Here is an 18,794-nt window from a genome sequence, read left to right on the forward strand (position 1 = left end):
ACAAACAAAAAAATCCAGCAGTTTTGAGCAGTTTTGTCTTTTCTTTGATATATGCATGATTTCCATTAACAGCCATAGATTTCCCAGTAAGACTATTATGAAATACGCAAAATATGATATTGAAAAAATCCATCAATTAATCAAGTTTTAATGTGATAATTTTTCAAGTGAGTTCATCAGATTTTTTTAATGTTATTATTGAAACAGGATGCTGTGCAGCCACAACCCCATGTAGGCTTAGGCCTCCCCCCCAGTCCCTTTGTCACCAAGCCATCCATTCTATTACTTTACTCCCTGATCACACCTCACTTCTGGAGTGGTTTCTGCCCAGTGGGGCTGTGTGCCCTTCTACAAGCACTCTGACCTTCGATCACAGGAAGTTTTGACACAGGTATACATCCTTAGCTTCCTTATTTCCCTGTCTCTAATGAACAGCAGGAATAACCATCCTTGGAAGTTTCCACTTTGCAGGCACTTATGCAGAAGGTACGTTACACTGACCCGCAGGGAAAGCTATTTGACTTCCCACCTAAGACCATTGCAACCCTATGCAATACAGCACCCACATCCTATCTGACAAAAGCTTAAGTGCCACCACCCCCACTGAAGCAATGCAACAGATGAAAGAGAGGTCAAATTGAGAGTAATCTATAGAGATCACAGAAGTAGAGAATTAGACAGAATTAGCCAAAACAGCTGCTTGTTGAATAGAAAAGGAGGCAGAAAAAAAAAAAAGAAATATTTCCTTAACACCACGACTCTCCTGCTTCCCCTTAATAAAGAGTCAGACAAACAGGCAGCTCCTCCCTGTCAGGCCTCAGGGATTCATAGGATCTGAAGGAACAGCAAAAGTTCCATTCGCCAGCTTCCCACCAAACCAGGCTTGCAAGCAGAAAAGCTGTACAGTACAAATGTTTTTTCAGGACGTCCAATGAACGCTTGCAGAAACTCAAGAGATGATGAAAGTACAAAGGAAGTACAGAAAAGCTTTGAAACAACACCAAAAGCAGCATACCTTTCAAAGACAAAATGAATAACTGAATACTTGTGCCACCCAGCGTGCACACAATGCACAAAGCTGCCCAGCAGTGCAGGGAAGGCCTCAGCTTTTTTCTTTGCCTTTATATTTTGTATTTTTGAATAGGTTTGAAGATAGAAGATATAATAACAATAATAACAGTAACGATAATAATAACAGAATAAAAGACTGTGGGAAAGCAATTGCAATGTTCTCAGAGTTAACAAATCACCACAGCATTTCTCACCTTAAATCCTTGGAATCTAGGACAAGTGTGCAAAGAGACAGCAGGACAAAACAAGAGCCAGGCATCTTAGGTGTCTTATGAAACTCACTGGAAAAATCATTAGAAGTGCTTTAGTTCAAAAGCAACAGAAAGGCCAAAGAACGATTGCACTACGAGCACCTGAAGATCTTTCTAAGATGTTTTGAAGGTGTAAAAGGAGTGGAAGGCGTTTTGAATGCAATACAGACTGAGACTGACAGCATGTGTGGATCGGCCAAGTAGCAGCTGATTTCTGCTCAGTTTTCAGGATGAAGAAGAGTAAAAAGAAGCAGCTACTGAAAAAGAACAATCCAGCAGAGTGCAGGATGGCAAGAAAGAGATGTTGACTAACACTTCCTTTAGCATTACAAGTTCAGCACGGTTAGGATCATCCTAGATTCATTGCCAGAAAGGTTGGGACTTGGGGTGGAGGGATCAGTCAATCTCAATGCATTCTTATCCTCTAGAGTCCCCTCAGCACAGGTAAATGAAACCTGTAATGACCCACTGCATAAATTAAATCTCCTAGAGATAAATATGATGCAAGACTGAGGCACAAAGACAGAACTGGGAGTAAAATAGCAGGATAACCGCAAGGCCGTAACTGCATCTTGATAGGATATTACAGACTTGGGGAGGTTAACATCTTGTTTCAAAGATATTGCTCAAGGAAAGACTTTTATACCTGTATATTAAAACTAATGAGCTGAGTAGGCCATGCATTAAAAAACTAAAATCTGGTGTCACTCTTGGAAGAGTAAAGCACGATCATTTTTTGCTCCCCTGAATGTTGAATTACAGTGATTAGATTCCCCTACAAGCTGCATTAATTTGTTATTTGCATGGAGACAGTGTAATAGGAAAACATTTTCCACATTAGTGCAACAGACAGCTTTTATGCCTGAGCTCTATAAAGAATAAATTTGCTATTTTCCAGAAAGAAATAAGGTAATGAATAACTGGAATTCCAGGGTGGGAAATAATACTTCTCCATACAGTAGCCATTTCAATTAAACATACAAGGTTTGAGACTATCACATTCTCATTGCTAAACACAAAGAAGCCGTGCTTCGCCTCTGCTGCGTGGCCATGTATTTTCAAATTATGTACAAGAAAGTTAAATTTTAATCATCATTAGAGACAAGAATGATCCAAAAGAAAACTTATTAAGACCTGAGTACAAGATTCAATTTGAAAAGGTTACTGAACATTCAGAATAAAACAAAATAGAAATGGCTGCTAGAAAACTAATATTTGTATCCTTACAGCGTTAATTATGCCCTGGGTTTTAACATGTTAAATTGCCGCTTTTAACAGATGTTCTCTTAAAGAATGGCTTATTTATGAAATGATAGGCCTTGGTCAAAGTTTACCCAGTGGAATACAAAAATTAGTATCAATTAACTATAGCCCCAAGTAGTGCAAACACTTTATTCTCAACAACAATAGGCCACTGCTGTCAGCAGCGAGGTTACTGATTGTACCAAAGATTCTTTGAGCTACTACAGAGGGAGAGCAATTCAGCTCCACCAGTGCAGCTGACACACTTCCCTCATCAGAGGTGGGAGCAGTGAAACCAGACAGATGCACAGAGCAGTTTCAGTGCCCCAGGTAAAGCACGGGGTTTGCTGAGCACTGCAAAGTGGCTGCACGCAGCTCAGCCTCTCTGTGCTCCCTGCTTCACAGGTCTCCCTGACTCTCATTGCCTGGGTTATCTGAAGTCACTTGAAACTTACGAGGCACGGAAATACACACTGCAGCACAGGAAATCATGCTGGAGCTGTTCAAAATACAGCCCTGGTTTTATACTGGAGGTTTGTTTTCACACAGTCAATTTATTTGGATAACAAAATAGCAAAAAAGCCTCATCCAATCCTTGAAAGATGCACTGAAGGCTGCCTCTTTCCTTCATCATCCAGACAAGAGGACAAATAATACAATGTGATCAATGATCAAAATGCCTCTGACAGCTGTGGATTTGGTAAAAATAAAGTGGAATAACGAATCCAAGTTCTATCTGTAGTTTTTTAGGCAGTACCATATTTTGAACGTTCTAAGCAATAATAGAAAATTTCCCTCAAAGCAGATTTCAGACAAGATAATATTTAAATGTGAATATTATCAAATCAAATTTGGATTAATAGAGTTAGACTCAGGAATGAGAAATTTACCATTCTGCCATAAACCAAATTTAATCGAAACAATGAGAACCTTGGATATCAATTTTCACAGTTCATTTCTCATACTGAGGATTAAACCCGGAATTTATCTAGCAGATAAATTTGAGCAGCCTGTTCTCATTTCCCTGTAAAGGAGCCTACCTTCAATTAAGTCAAACTTCTACTGCTACAGAGTGCAACTCTTTGTGCTTTTCATTGCTTACTATTTTCCCACTAAAATAAGTCATTGTGTACCAGGAAAACATAACACCTTGGCAAAATGAAAGACCTTCCCCATTGGTAGCCTATGCATTCACTCCAATGGTTATCCAAAATGTCAGATGTCCATAATACCAAAATCCAAAATGAAAAACAAAACGAGCATAGTATTAAAATGAACACTTTCTGGCAAAATTATTCAGTTAATAACTAAGATTTTAGTTGAACTGCAGTTCCAAAAAGCTACGAATCTGGTGTTCTCTTGCACCAGCAGTAGAGCCCCCTGAACCTTGCAAGAGCCAAGGTTTCAGCCTATCCTTAGGTTCATAGGCCTCTGGGTTATTTTACTGCAGTGAATTAAAACGCATGGATTTTTCTGCTCCTTATTAGATAATAACAGACACTTCCTACCTATTTGGCACATATCCTTAGAATATAATAGGTTTGGTACTGCCTCTTTCATTTGCAAATTCATAGTTGCTTGGTGGTCTTAATTTTCTCAAAGTATTCAAAGATGACAGATTAATAGTTGGTTCCTTGGAACTACGTGGGCAGATCTTCAGTGGAGCTCATTAGTTTATATTAGTGAATAGCATACGTAGATGGGAAGGTTGTTCCTAGTGGACAACACCTTCACTTCTACATATATACATATATTAAAAAAATCAAATTAACAAAAATTAAAATCCTCCATTCTATGATTCAGTAAACACTAATTAAGTCAATTTACATGCAAAAAGAAAGGAAGTCCATTATTTATGCAGAATAATTAATAACAAAGAAAATTCCAAAATGCATTTTGATGCTACAAAGCCATCTAGGTCTAATTTCTGACAGAATTCAGCTGTCCTTAACACCACTGATGAGAATCTTCAGAGATTTACCAAGCATACCTTGTACATCTGCTTACTGTCTAGGACACTTAGTGCTGTAACAGGCTGCTGCTCAACCCAGCAGAGCCTTCCGAGGGATCTCCTATCACAAAAAGCCTTGAGCTAGGAACGGATTATGAAAAAAAAATAATCACAACATCAAATACAAGTGGAGCTCGGTACGCAACCAAAACACCCTGGACATTTATATTAACATGGCACATATAAAAGGATTTCATTTTACACAAAACATTTCTTACTTCACTACATTGGACTTTTTTTCCAGCACCTGCTTAGGTTTCCAGGTAACCATAAAGTTTAATAAACCTGTACAATGATAATTAAACACTGTAAATAATTTATCTGCTTAATCTTCCTAACTGGCCTTTTCTTCCTTTGTAGAAAAGCCATCCTCGCTGACATTCTGAATAAGGTTGGCAAAATAAGTGCAGCGAGGAGTGGTAGCATAAAGTGGATTTGCTCTCAATAATGTATGAAGCCACATGCTGGGTAGAGGAATCCTCACAAAAGCGGCACCACAGCAATCTGTTCCTTTCATCTGTAGCCAGCATTTAAAGTGAAGGTGCTGCTCCGAATCAAAAGCACAATCATTCATTTGTGAGCAGATGTCCTTCACACGGCAGGCAGCGCTTTTTCAAAACAGATCTGAACAAATGCACTGCTGTGAGACAAGTTCCCCTACCCATTAAAGAAAGAACACAGTATATATTAATTTAGCAGGTTGTTGAATGTTTTAAAGTAGAATTTATGAAGCAGAAAAAGCATGTGGTGAGACAAAATGGCTTTCAAACTAAAATATGAAAAAGTTCCCCCAGTTATTCATTTGCAAAATGCGAGATTCCAAGGCTCGTGACAATAGTTTACGCAGGAAATAAGTTGAAATGTGAGGTGTGTGAATTTCTACGGCGCGCTCAGATTATTAACTAAAGGAGGCCATTGACTTGAGAATATCGGTGTGATGGGAAGATTGCATGCAGATGCGTTCTGCATTCACAATTTTCTCACGGAATTTAGGATTAAATCAAAGTGAGAGTTGTTTAAAGCAGTTGGGAGTCTATGCCGTTCAGCAAAGTAAACCCAAGAGCAGCTATGAAAGTGAGTTCAGACACTTCCCGTTACACAGACTTTTGTAGCTCCCTCCACACAAACAAACCCTTTTTGGAGGGTATTTCTTTTTCTAATAGAAGTATTTGGATGTGGTCCATCCACACTGAGGTAGACAAAGATTCACAGTGGCTGGTGCATGAGTGAGCCTAGGACCTTAGTTATGAAAATCGCTGTGGTTGCTCCTTCTTTGGAGCACATTCCTATTACAAACATTAAAATATACATTATGGAGCTGCACACAAACATTCCTCGCTCATGATGATTTGAAATATCTCCCTCAATTACAGCAATTGTATATTTTGAACATATGCTAATAGCAACAGAGATACTTTGAAAGCAAAGTGTTATCCACTGAAGGCATGTAGGCCAAACCCTCCTACCATGACCACAAGGAAGAGGAAGCTGCACTGCTGTGTGCGCTGTTCTACCCGTACCCACTGGTTAGGCACTTCCTCTGGGTTCTTCTGTCGCCCTCTCCCAGGAAGGAGGAGCAAGCAGAGCTCCTGCTGTGCATGCAGGTGATGAGACTGGGACAGTAAGTATAGCCACATCACCCCCAGCCCAGCACCCAAATGGGCCCTGGCTCCAGCAGATTCTGCTCATACCCACATACACAGAGCAAGCAGACGCCTCAGGCCAACAACAGCCACATCCTCTTTCCTTAGCCTATAACCTGCCTTAAACGCACATCAATATTTACAATTATTTTATCCACATTAAATACATACAACAAGCTTTCCTGCCCACACAGAAAAGAAGCTGATTCCTCCCTCCTTGCAGAAACATACCATTACTAGCAATGTAATTATTAGAAGGCATGCTGCAATTTAAAACAGAATTTCTGTTTATATATGCACGATTGTTATACTAGAAGTCATTTGTGGATAGCGCACAGATAAAAATGCAGCTAATAACTCTTACTGTAATGCTTAATCAATTTATGAATATATTATTTAAACTAATAGTTCAGGTAGGCTATCTTAAACAAGTTACAGAGTACATCGACCAATTCAAATACCAGCTACCAGATCAATAAGAAACTATAAGGAACTCCAGGGAATAGGTACACTTGCATAAGAAACTGCGAATTTTTAACATCCCCCTACTGGGAGAACAAACACATCAAAAATAATTGCTGCGGGCCATTATGTTTGAATTTTGGCAAACCGTGTGGTAAACTAGAAACTGAGAAAAGAATTTTACACTGTTTAACAAACTATTTTTATATCGTTAATATGCATTAAGATAATTTTTAACTACTGGAAGGGAAAACAATACCTGATGCCTTTTTCCTCCTACTGTTTACAAGAGAGAGGAAAGAAAAAAAACAACTTTTAAGCCAAGCTTTTTCAAGGCAAAAATCAAACAGCACATTGAAAGGGAAATCTTAATTTCACGTAACATGTTACCGTAATTGTTAACCCTGGTACAAAAGAAAACAGTGTAATACAATAATAAACAGACACTTATCTAAGCATCACCAAAATAAGTTCCTTATATGCATACTTCACACCTAAGCACATCCAGTGAAGTCCAATAGGGCCAGCACAGGGCACACAGGGCACTGGGAGGCATCCAGTTAAGCCTGGCAATTTAGCTTGCTGGCAACCATCAAGAAGCATCTCTGTAAATCTAAATGTGTAACTTTAATCTTTCAAAGAAGGGTCTTTAATTAAAAGAACCAAGTGCAAAGTCACTATGTAAGCCACAAAGCCTTCCACCCACCCCAGTGCAAGAGGTGTGCTTTATCTCAGTTTCAAGTGAGACTGCATTTTAAAAATTAATTAGTAGCTTGCGAGAACAGCCGCACATTATTGAGTAAGTAACAGCATTTAAGTGAAACAGATGAAATATTGGTAAGCAATGCAGACCACAGTATAAGTATGTGAAGGGGGTCAGAGGCTAATCCCTATTGATTTTCCAAGTACGCGTACAGCACCGCTGGGAAAGCCCAGTTCTGTTGGCAATCAGCTAGCACAAATACATTATAAATCTTACTGTCTACCTTCACTGATCAGTGTCACTTACTTCCTCCACTAAAGACCATGAGGAAACTACAACAAATCCACTGACAAACAACCAGGAAAGAATTTCAGAAACTTTTCCCTACAGCATAAATTCAGAATGCCCGCGATATACCGAAGGTAAAACAGAAACAGGCCTCAAGGAGCAAAATGCTACTTGTAATAACCGGTCAGAGGATAATCCACCAAGAATAACCCAGAATGAACAAGTCATGTTCATTAATCCATTTGAATCTTACAAAATAACATGTAAATGTGGAGCAAACGCTTTGTATTGGTAACGTGGTGCCTGTTGGTATAGAGAGCCAAAACCATGCATTTCCCAAACCTGAAGAGCTGGGCAGCAGTGGGCAGCCTGCAGCCATGCAACCGCAGCACAGCCCAAGGCACAGCAAGTTGGCAGCAGCTCCTGTTGCACTTCCTCACTGTGATGGGATCCTTCCACTTGCTATTTGTTTTTCCCCTTTTCAGAAAACACTGATGCAGGCAGGGTATTTTTTGAAGAAGCACCCATCTGTCTCCGCAAAGGATTGCATTCCTGGGTACTTACAGCCACTGGTGCAAGGCCAGGGATGCTCGTGAGCTCAGTGTTTAATTCAGATTTAAAGACAGCCCACTTCCACAAAGCACTGAACAAAACCACTCAAGCTGTTCCCTTGACCCAAAACCCGTGTTCACCTCATTTCCTTGCTGCTGCCAGATGAAATTTCTGTTACAGGAATGGCGACAGTACTGACAAACAACCACAAAGGTATCCAGGTCTTCCATTTGATATCAAAATGCATGTGGAACTGTACTCAAATGCATAATAGGAAAAGTAATCCCAGTAATGACACTTACTGTGTTCAATTCTTTACAGCAGTCTACGCAATTTGCACAGATTTAAGTTTTGTTGTTGCTCTTTGCTTTTTTAAAGAGCTGGTGCTCTATAAGATGCTATCTATACGTGCCATCTGAAAGACAAAATGACGACTTCAAATCACTGTTATCAGCTATATGAAATGAGCAAGTAGAATCACGTCCTGACAGACCGATGGGTTCATTTTGAAATAAGCAGCACTTACATAAAAGCAATATAGGAGCTTTAAAGCGAATACGTAACCCATTTCAGCAGGTAATACAGTTAAGTACAATTTAGTTAGGTACAGACGAGTGAGGAAGTATTTCAACTGGTTCTGCATTAACTGAGCAAACAGCAAAAACCAGGTCGCACTAATTACTCTATAGAAGACACACATCTTGAAATGTGGCATGAAGTTTGCTACTATTGACAATACCAGCCTCGATTCATATAACACATCACAGGCAATATGATGTGCTATTCACTGCTTTCTTCAACACGGCACATCTAGCAGTTCATTGCTTCAAGTGGAAGAACCCACTAACTTGCCCTACAAATCTGAAACACTCCAGCATAAAACTTCTATGGCGCTGGCTGCTGGAAACCCAGCTTACCTTCAGCACAGCATGTGTTTGTAAGAAAAACACAGGTAAAACGTGCTCCAAATTTCCATTTAAAAATTATCACTTAATGGAATTTTAAACTGTCTAAAAAAGATGGATACACCGCGTTAGTTTTCTACATTAATGATCTATAAAAAGAATGGAATAGACCATAAATACAGTATTTTTTTGCAAAAGCCTTCAGTAAAAATGCTACTACTAGTGTTTATCATTTATATCCTCGTATGCAAAATTGATTACACTTTAAACCATACATAACTTCCAGTGCTTTTCATTTTGTGTCGTATTATAAACATTTTTATAACTCTGTTAATATATTCCATACTTTCTATTCTTATTGATTATGAATATTTCTTTAGGAGAGTTTATTGCTTCTAAAAAACAACTCTTAGCCATTTTAAAACTTGAAACTACTATTGCAGCTTATGTGCTTTTCTTTCTTGTAGGTCAAATACTAAAAATTGGTAGCATGAATATTTGCAGACTGTCATTTTTCAAGTTTTAAACTGAAGAGATAAAATGGAAAGAGCTATTAATGTAAGATACAGCTGAAATCTCTATTTAAACTGTTGGGTTGAATCCATAATCATTTTAATATACTGAAGGAATGTCCATATACAACACCCTGATTTTATATCAGGTATACATTATCTTTCCTAATTACCGCTGCATTTTGCAGACTGAAATAAGATTCGTATTTCGGATGCGGATTTTGCTATTAATTATCAAATTGAAAAAATAAAATAAAATCTCACATTATAAATTCTGTCTTGGAAATTAATGTTATTCTTTTTTTTTTTTTTTTCCCCCCGTAATCCTATCACACAAGCAATAAGTGCATTGCAGCATGAACACTTTAATTTTTCCAGTTAGTTTTGAGCAAGCCCAGAGGTGAGGTTTAATAAGGATCAATGGCACTTTATCTGGGACAGGGCCACTTCACAGCATGCAAATTACACAGCAACACTTAAAAAAAGAAATAGATTTAATTAAAAAAAAAAAAAAAAAAAGAGAGAGAGAGAGAGAGAACCACAGGCTCTGGAAATTCAATTAAAGGATTTATGCAAAGGTTTGCTAGGTTTTTATATGCAGTTACTGCTTATATAATGAGCTTTTCATATTAAAAATCAATAGGTAATCTAGAGTAGAAGATCATCCCCTTAAATACATTTTTGAAATCAATTTGAAAAATAGTCCATCAACTGCTGTGACTACTCTCGCTGCTTCGATTAGACTAAGAGCAATATTTAGATTGTAAGACGTGCTATGGAATACCTATGCTTGGATTTTGCTTTCAAGTGTTCTTATACTTTTAAGTGCCCAAGCTAATCATACAGTAATTCAAGACTGTGTACAATGGATAAATAATTAATTTAATTACTTGCAAGGGCATAAAAGTCCTGAAATACATCGAAAACCCAGCCTCCTGATAGCACAATCTAACACTATTTTGAATATATGGAAAATCGTACTTACGTGAATGTCCTTGCTATCTTTCTTCTCAGCTATTTAGCATGCTGAGACAAATATTTCTGTTTATAAGTTATTAAAGTCACCAGCTAAGGAAGCTATTAGCTTAACACTTGTCTGAAGTGCAACTTTCACACATCATGAATTTAAAGATGGATCAGGTCCTGTGTCCTTCAGGTTTAATCTAATTTGCCGAGATGTTGTGGTGATATAAGATCATTATATTAAAGTCCAAATGTCCTAGTTAATATTCAGCACTTATCACAAATTCACAGCTCACGCAAGTGGGTAAACCTTCAAAACAAATGGAGATGTACCCATTGCAACAGCGTTTTGCTTGCATCTGCCTAACCAATTGCAGTTTGTAACTATTCTGAGGTACTTTTAAAGCAGTCACTGTCCTTTTGTCCACCAATGTAAGAAAGCAGTGAGAGGTATCCAACCCAAAGAACCCAAGGGATTCATTCACAGCATAAGCTGATGTTGTTACTGTAGCATGACAGTCTGAGCACATCAGAAGGTAAACACAAGGCTCCTTTGCCCAGGTAGATGTTTACATGCCTCTTTCCATACACTCACATATCTTGTCGCACTGCTGAACAGTTTAACCACGTAGAATAACTTGGACTAGAATATCCCCCCCCGTAATGTGCTTGCATGTAATGCATGGGCACAGTGCTTTGTTAGTTTTGCACGTTCATGAAATACAAACTCCAAACAATATAAGCATAAGGAAAAACAGCACTCCTTAAACTATCTCATATGCTCGTATGATAGGGAGGAAGAAACGTTTGTTTCTGCTGTGCAGAAAATGGTTATCTTCCACCACCAGCAACCAGCTGATTGTACACTCATATGTATTCCGCATGTATGTTTTGTTATCTTAATTCAGTACTTCAGAGGAAACATAATTCCTTTATAAGAGGTTTGGAAAATGGTACTGGCATACTGCTTCTATACACGAAACAAAGCAAAATGACAACCATGACAGTCAGGGATTAGACAACATTTTCTCTATCTGTCATGTGCTCTGCCAAGGCAAAGCATTTCAGCTACGAAACATCCTCAGAGACAAAGGCACTATAGGAAAGTTTCAGAGTAAGAAGAAAACTAAACAGTAGCTGAAAACTAAGTAATAGTCAGTTTTCAATGAAAATTATGACATTTAACAATAAAGCTACGCTGTTCAGGAGGAAAATCTATCAATAGATTGCTCTTAAAAGTTGGTATAGTTTAAACCTGCATCACTGATCATGCCGAAAATTTCTGCTTCAGTACTTTCCTCTTCACAGCCATTCTGCATCCATCATTGGAGAAAATGATGAAGTACAGACTGCAAGAACAAAGATCCATGCTGTCATTTCTCTATTAAGCCAGTTAAATATCTTCATAACCATTCTCTGAAGTACACTTCTTTACTGGATCTCAATTGTTTCTTAAAACAAAAATCTCAAAGGAATCAAAGAAAGATGCTTGCTTACTCTCTTTTCAAAAGAAGTGTTGATACAGATGAATGCTATCTTTTCCGATAGGTTTGAAACAAAGATGTTAATGAACAGTAGCTTTATTTTAATCTTTCTCCCAACTAACTGGATTTCTCATGCATACCATATTTTTCCACACTGTTGCATTTTAAACACAGTGTAAGTACATGACGGGGATCAAAGAGTTTCAGATGAATCTGAAGAGTTATAGCAAGGGTAACGAGGGTTCTTAGTTTCTAATGACAGAAGCATATGCTCTCAACTTTCTAAACTGCATCCAACTGAGCCATTTATCAAGGCCTGAAACTTTTTCATTATTTAAAGCACTACGACAGCTTTCCACTTGATGCCTTGGAAGTACACAATAATAGAGACTCTATAGTCATTAATTATAATATCAGCTGGCTGATGAAGTTACTGTACTTGCTGCTTGGTGATTTCATTTTTAATTGCAGCAGGTGGTGTGGAAATAAAGTGATGTACTGACGCACACGGTCACCTCAATAGTATCTTGTTTTTTATGTATAGATAAATGCAACTGTTTTCTGAAACTCCTTCTGTCTTATATCCCAGTGCACACAGTATCTGGAAGGAAAAATGAGTGCTCAGAACACACCAAAGATTAGATGCTCAGGAACAGAATGAAGATACACAGTCACCAAGTTTTTCCTTTCAAAGCATTTTAGATGCTGGTTGCTTCAATTTTTCCCATGCAAAGATTCAGTCTCCAAACAGTTGTCATAAATAACAGCCACAGCCACATGCAATGTAAAGCTTTTTCTTTAACGTTACTGATACATTTTGATACAAGTCTGAAAACAGCAATTAAACTGTACTGATATTCTAAATACCCTGTTCAATGTTTCTCTACTTTGGAATCAGTCTTACGTGCTCCACTGCTCTAACCAATACATTCACATATGTTTTCAGCATTTAAAACCCACAAACAGTTCTGAAAGCAAAAATAATGCGTTAAGAAGAGAATTGTGTGTACTAAATTATTATTTTTTTTCACTCTTCACACTGCTCCTGTATAAACTTTTTGGTACACCATATTGTTCTTCTAGCACTGTCCACTTCGTAGAAGTGTTTTCTCATTCTTCTTTAATGTTTTTATTTCATTAATCTCTAATTTAACAGATTAGATATCTATTACAGGAGATTTTGCTGCCATAGGTTTTCTAAGAGATTGATAGGTAATAAAAACTGGTGTTTCCTAATGGCCAAAGACATCCGTCTTCTACATCAATCAGCAAACTCCCTTAAGAATCCCTTACATGCAAGTCATAGATCGATTGTACTCTAGCCTCATTACAACACACACACACACACACACACACACACTTTCTTCCCTGAAATAAGGCTGTGCTACCTTAGCTCAAAACTGCATTAAATGTAATTAATACAACAGTGATGTAAATGGACACAGTATTAAAATGTATGTCCCCAGGGAGGACAAATCTGCTCAGGCAGCTATGTGCACTCTCACATGTGGCAAAAATGGCTAGGGAAAAATTTAACTATCTTACTTAGAATTTAAATTGAGAAACTGCAGGAGCAGGAAGCCAGCATGTTCCTATGTTGTCTCTTACCCAAAAGAAGCCATTGCCTTGCAAATCCTCTCTAAGGTGACACTAACCTCAGCCTTCGAAAGAGTGACACACACAACATTAGAACTCCAAAACTAAATGGAAAGGATATTTACTATACATAGGAACGTAAAGAAAAATCTGAGGTGATGTGAACTGATTGGCTGTAACTTAGGGAAAAGTTATGTGCTTCTAAAAACATAGTAGTTTACTTGCCTACCACTATTATATCTCATCTGAAAGAAAATTCTGTAGGAAGAGGGAATCAATGGACCTAAAATGATGGCCTGGAAGTGCCTCAACATATCCAAACCAAGCAAATAAAAGAGCATGCCTTCAGTGTTGCTAAAAACAAACAATAACAGCAATAATAGCAAATACAGAAAAGAAGAAAGCACTTCTATCTTTGATGAATATATTGTATTGCTCAGCTCGGATCACAGCCCAACTATGAACAGGACTATATCAGTGTACTATGGTTCTCTCTTTAGACCTTTTAATCCACTTTTTACATTACTACTGAAGTGGTCCTTCTGCGTGTACAAGGCAGGAGAAAAAAAAATTGGCTTGCTCAATGATAATATAATCAAAGCATTCAACTATACAATCCAACCCTTGGACCGGACTCAGCTCTCGTGCACATCAAGGTTTGTAGCACTGAAGAGGGAACAAAGTTCAGCTCTTTTTGCTCATGAAGCACAGATGTTGGCTGTTTAATTTCAAAGGATTAAGATCTCTGTATCCTTGGTGCCTACTGTTTTCCATTTCAAGTAGATTTAAATCTAGAAAATGCATAGCAACTTCCCACATTGTAGGATCACTGTACATATCCTGATACAAAACAAAAGTGACAATAATTACAATAGGAAGGTTAGCACTTGCTCACATCATTCTTTCATCATTTTGCTTCATTGTTCCTTTTTCCTTCCTTTATCTGTAATGTCAGCTACTTTGTTAAAAGTGAAATTGTAGTCCCTCAGATCTCCATACTGCAGATGTACAATGCAACCTGCATAGCATCAACCATATAAGCACCAAATGTTAACAGTCTTCACACTAACTACTCAATCAGTTAAGAAGGATTCCGTATCATATCAGTTGCAACCAGCGTATTTGTTACTTCCCTTGTCCTGAGTTACTTTCCAGCCATCTTTCTACTGCGGTACCAAATGATGGATGTTTCAAAGGCTCACGTTTGCTAATGTAAGCTGCATAGATGTAAGAATTATCAGCAATGAGCTGAGACCCACCAAGTCATAGGATCCAAAAGCAAATCCTGAAGTACATTTGTTACCTCTATTTCCATGGGTAATCAAGCCTTTCAGCCATCCAGAAAGATAACACTTGTAAAAACAGTCAACCATTTGTGTCATAGAAATAAGTTCACACTGCATTTTTTGCTTGAATCTATGAATATGAAAACTGATACTCTACAAGACAGAAGTGCTGTGTACTAAAGCACCAAATCAAAAAGGTGGTTGCCGACACCAGAATGAGGTAAGTAAAAACTACAAATCCTTTCTGCAAGTAAACATGCCATTAGCCAGTCTCAAAACCAAAATGAAGAGCTGCCTTTTGACTCACACAGCAGTAAAGATGACCGCTTTTCCAATGTCTCCTTTTAGCACTGGGCAGCTGAACATAATATTCCTAACATGTACACCAGAGTTGAGAGACAGTAAAAATAAATCAACCATAGGAGAGCTTTGCTGCTTTGTCCCTAGCCACAAATGAAAGCAAGGGGAAACAAGTGTAATGTTGGCTTCCCTTTTGAAGAAAAACAATCTCCTTTAAAGCTGAAGCAAGGTTAAGCATTTCTCCCAGTTACAGAAAACATGCAATACACATTTCTCTTGAAAAAAACAAAAACAAAAAAACTCCAGAAACTCAGTTATCACATTAAAAGGGGTTCTTGCTTCACACACTCTTTTTTTACTTATTTTTTTAATACATAAAAAGGTCTTGCAAACAACTTCTGCAGACTGCAAGTCAGAGTCTTTTGATCCTCAATAAAAGGCAGGCTGCCTAACATTTTCATGCATCTTCCTGCGAGCAGGCAGAACAGGAAGGACATCACTCACAACATGACCACCACAACCTATCAGTTAGCACTCCAAGAGCAACAAACAATTGATCTCGTTAAAAAACTGCATAATAAGTAAATAAAAATGAGTTTATATTATACAGTAACTGCAGAATATTTAGGGACCAACCAAAAATGAAAAGGTATCTCAATCGACACTAACAAACACAATCCAAAGAAGGTGGTCACTTCACCTACATTGTACGTGTTCAAACAATCAGGAACCATTGAGCTTGCTATACATACAGTTTCTTATGAGAGATGGTATGTACGTCATAAAACCCAGGAAAACCCTCTTTGCATTTAAACACGGCATGAACCATGTCTCATATCAGCATACTCTAAAGATGAACCGGGACAGAGGGCAGAGGCCAAGGCAGTCTTCTTACTGTAGTGCGTTTTCAGCCCTAAGAGAATGAGGCAAAATATACAACACTCCGCAGAGAAATCAGTGCAGAGGAATTATTCAGGATCATTCCTTAGTATATCAGTTTAGCTCCAAACATTTATGATCTTTATCTTCCTAAGCACATTGTTCTTATCTACATATGTATTACCATAATCCAAAGACACCAAGTCATCAGGAAGTTGGTAAGAAAAGCAGAGATATTTGGGAAAAGAATGTGAGCAGAAAGTCTCTTCCCAACAGAGCAAAAAAGTACGCTTTAGTTTAGAATTAACACAACTTGAACATGGTTTGGGATTTTTCTTTTGTTTCCTAAATTAGCTACTATAGACCAGGCAACATCCTGATTAACTGACTAGCAAATACAGCTGAATAGCTCACATAACTGTATATCTCTTGAAAACTAAGAGTTTCACTTTAGCAGTGTCTACTTCAGGCTTTTATCAGCACTAATTTCAACAAAAAAAAACTGGTCGTAAAATTCAGAACAGAGGGAAAACAGACCTTAATTAAGCAAAATGTTATCTGCTTCTATTATAATGAAAGCAAAGTTACAGTTATATTTTTACCAAGATTTTTCCCCACTTAATGAAGACATTATCCGTGAGTTTTCAAAGTCACTTTACAAAAGAGCGTTCAAGAGACATTAAAGTCAGCTTAAACTAAAAAGTCTTTTTGAAGTCAATAAACAATAAAAAGAACAATGAAAAGACAGCCTTTGATCTCTTCTTACTCCAAAGTCTTTAATTTCTGTTTTAATCTACTAGATGCATTAAGTCTTGTTTTCAAATATTTTTCATCTGCAGAGTACAGTACGCTTGCCTTGATTTTTTTATTCATATATATTCTTACTGTATGAAAGTACAGTTCTCATTACCAAGGATAGGTGTCAACCGTAAGCTCTCCTACTAAAATAAACAGGGAAAAAAAAGTTTTTCAAATGAATTTTCAGCCTCTTTTCTTTTAAAATTTGTTTTGGAAGAAAGAAAATATGTAAAAGGGAAAAGAAAATACCATCTTCAGCTTTGAAATTTGTGAGAAGATCAAAGACTATAATGCACATAGATTTTTCAAAGGATAAATTATTAACAGCAAGGGCAAACAGTTACTGGTCAATAACATGGTCAAAGATTATAAGTTAAGAGCATCTCTCTACAGCAAATTACAGTTAATCCGACTTTATTGTTTGCAAGAAACTACAAGTTACTCATTGTATTTTGAATAGAGCTTTTATAAACACTCACTAGAGAAGCTGTGAAATGTGACAACATCTCAGTCATGTTCAGCAGCTCGGTATTTTAGCATTTCTTCACTTCTGTTTATCCTTTCTGTGGCTACAGGTGTGCAGGACGTAAACAGGAAAATACAAAATTGCAATGAAAAAGTGTGTGGAACATCTGAAGGCAGAAACAGCCATTATTGCCCATTGTGGCACTAAGGTTATTTTCTGAGGGTCTAATACAACTCAGCCAGGATGGGCAAAAACTCTCTCCACACCTGTTAGGTAGAAGATGTATGTGCTGTACTGCTGTTTCTTTTCAAAAGCATAATTCTTGCCTTATGCTGGCAAAGATACTTTCCAGATGTGAGGGACAGACAAAAGCCATATTACCAGTGGCACAACCTTCCCCTTTCAGTGCTATGCTCTGTTAACACAGAAACTTTCTGTAGCATTCAAAGGATTAATGGTGAATATTGTGCCCGTACTAACCACTATTTGAATGTCACATCTTATTTTACTATCATTCATTTTGTCCTCAAAACACATTCCATAATTATTTTTCACTTCCACTTGTTGCTGAGGTTGCCAGCTTCTGGTGTTTTGGATTTATCTACTTTTTTCAAGAACAGTATTTATTTCGCAGACACGACTGATAATTCATGAAATGAATTACTAGTTTTCAATTTCTTGAGTGGGATGTGAGTGAGAACAATCCATTAAGGTCCAAACTTTATCTCCTTTCATACAATTTATTTCATTTTGATTCAAATAAAACAAAATACTATGGGAAGTTCTTCATAACAAAAGGAAATGACCAATGACCATGCAGAAATTTAAGCAATGCCTTTTTCTGACATGAAACTAAGCAAAAAGGACTAAAAACTTGTACTTTTCTCATGGCAGATATACTTAATAAAAAGAATCAGACTGAGAGCACTTTACTACGTTCAGACTAGCCTTTTATTGATTTGGATGTGCTATGAACCACATTATCTCATCTACAATAAGCCATTTACCAAGTGCAATGATCTATGGGCTAAAAGGCTTAGATTTTTAGTTCTATTGTAGACTTCTTGATGAAATGGTAGATCAGCAGAGAGTAATACTATAATAAGATTGTGAAGGACACAAGTGTCAATATTACAAAATTAGAAAGTTTGCTATTTTAAAACCTCTTGCTGTTCATTTAAAAGCCTGGTACCTTTTTCTAGACTAATTGCATCTGTATATTTAACAGAGAGCCCAGCCAACATCCACAGGATGTCATGTTCTCAGTGGTTCAAGGGCTCATCCAGAAGAAAATACATTCACTCTGCAAAACACAACATCACCCATCTGAGCACGTGACAAACAATTGGTGATGCATGCGCTGTAACTATATGAGGGTACAC

At 37.5% G+C, this 18,794-nt stretch overlaps 1 protein-coding gene across 3 annotated transcripts in view; it reads right to left on the reverse strand.

Moving 5' to 3' along the window:
* WWOX (WW domain containing oxidoreductase) overlaps positions 1-18,794 on the reverse strand; it is a 450,173-nt gene that overhangs the window by 301,002 nt on the left and 130,377 nt on the right. Inside the window, exon 9 of one of the 3 annotated variants that reach the window (XM_072346076.1) lies at positions 11,880-11,952. The exons of the other annotated variants lie outside the window; for them this stretch is intronic. Within the exon in view, the coding sequence (XP_072202177.1) occupies positions 11,926-11,952 (27 nt within the window). The 3' untranslated portion in view covers positions 11,880-11,925. Of the gene's footprint in view, positions 1-11,879; positions 11,953-18,794 lie in introns of those variants that run through there. 3 annotated transcript variants of the gene reach the window in all.

The sequence above is a fragment of the Excalfactoria chinensis genome, chromosome 11 (genome assembly GCF_039878825.1).
Source record: "Excalfactoria chinensis isolate bCotChi1 chromosome 11, bCotChi1.hap2, whole genome shotgun sequence".
NCBI classification, from domain to species: Eukaryota; Metazoa; Chordata; class Aves; order Galliformes; family Phasianidae; genus Excalfactoria; species Excalfactoria chinensis.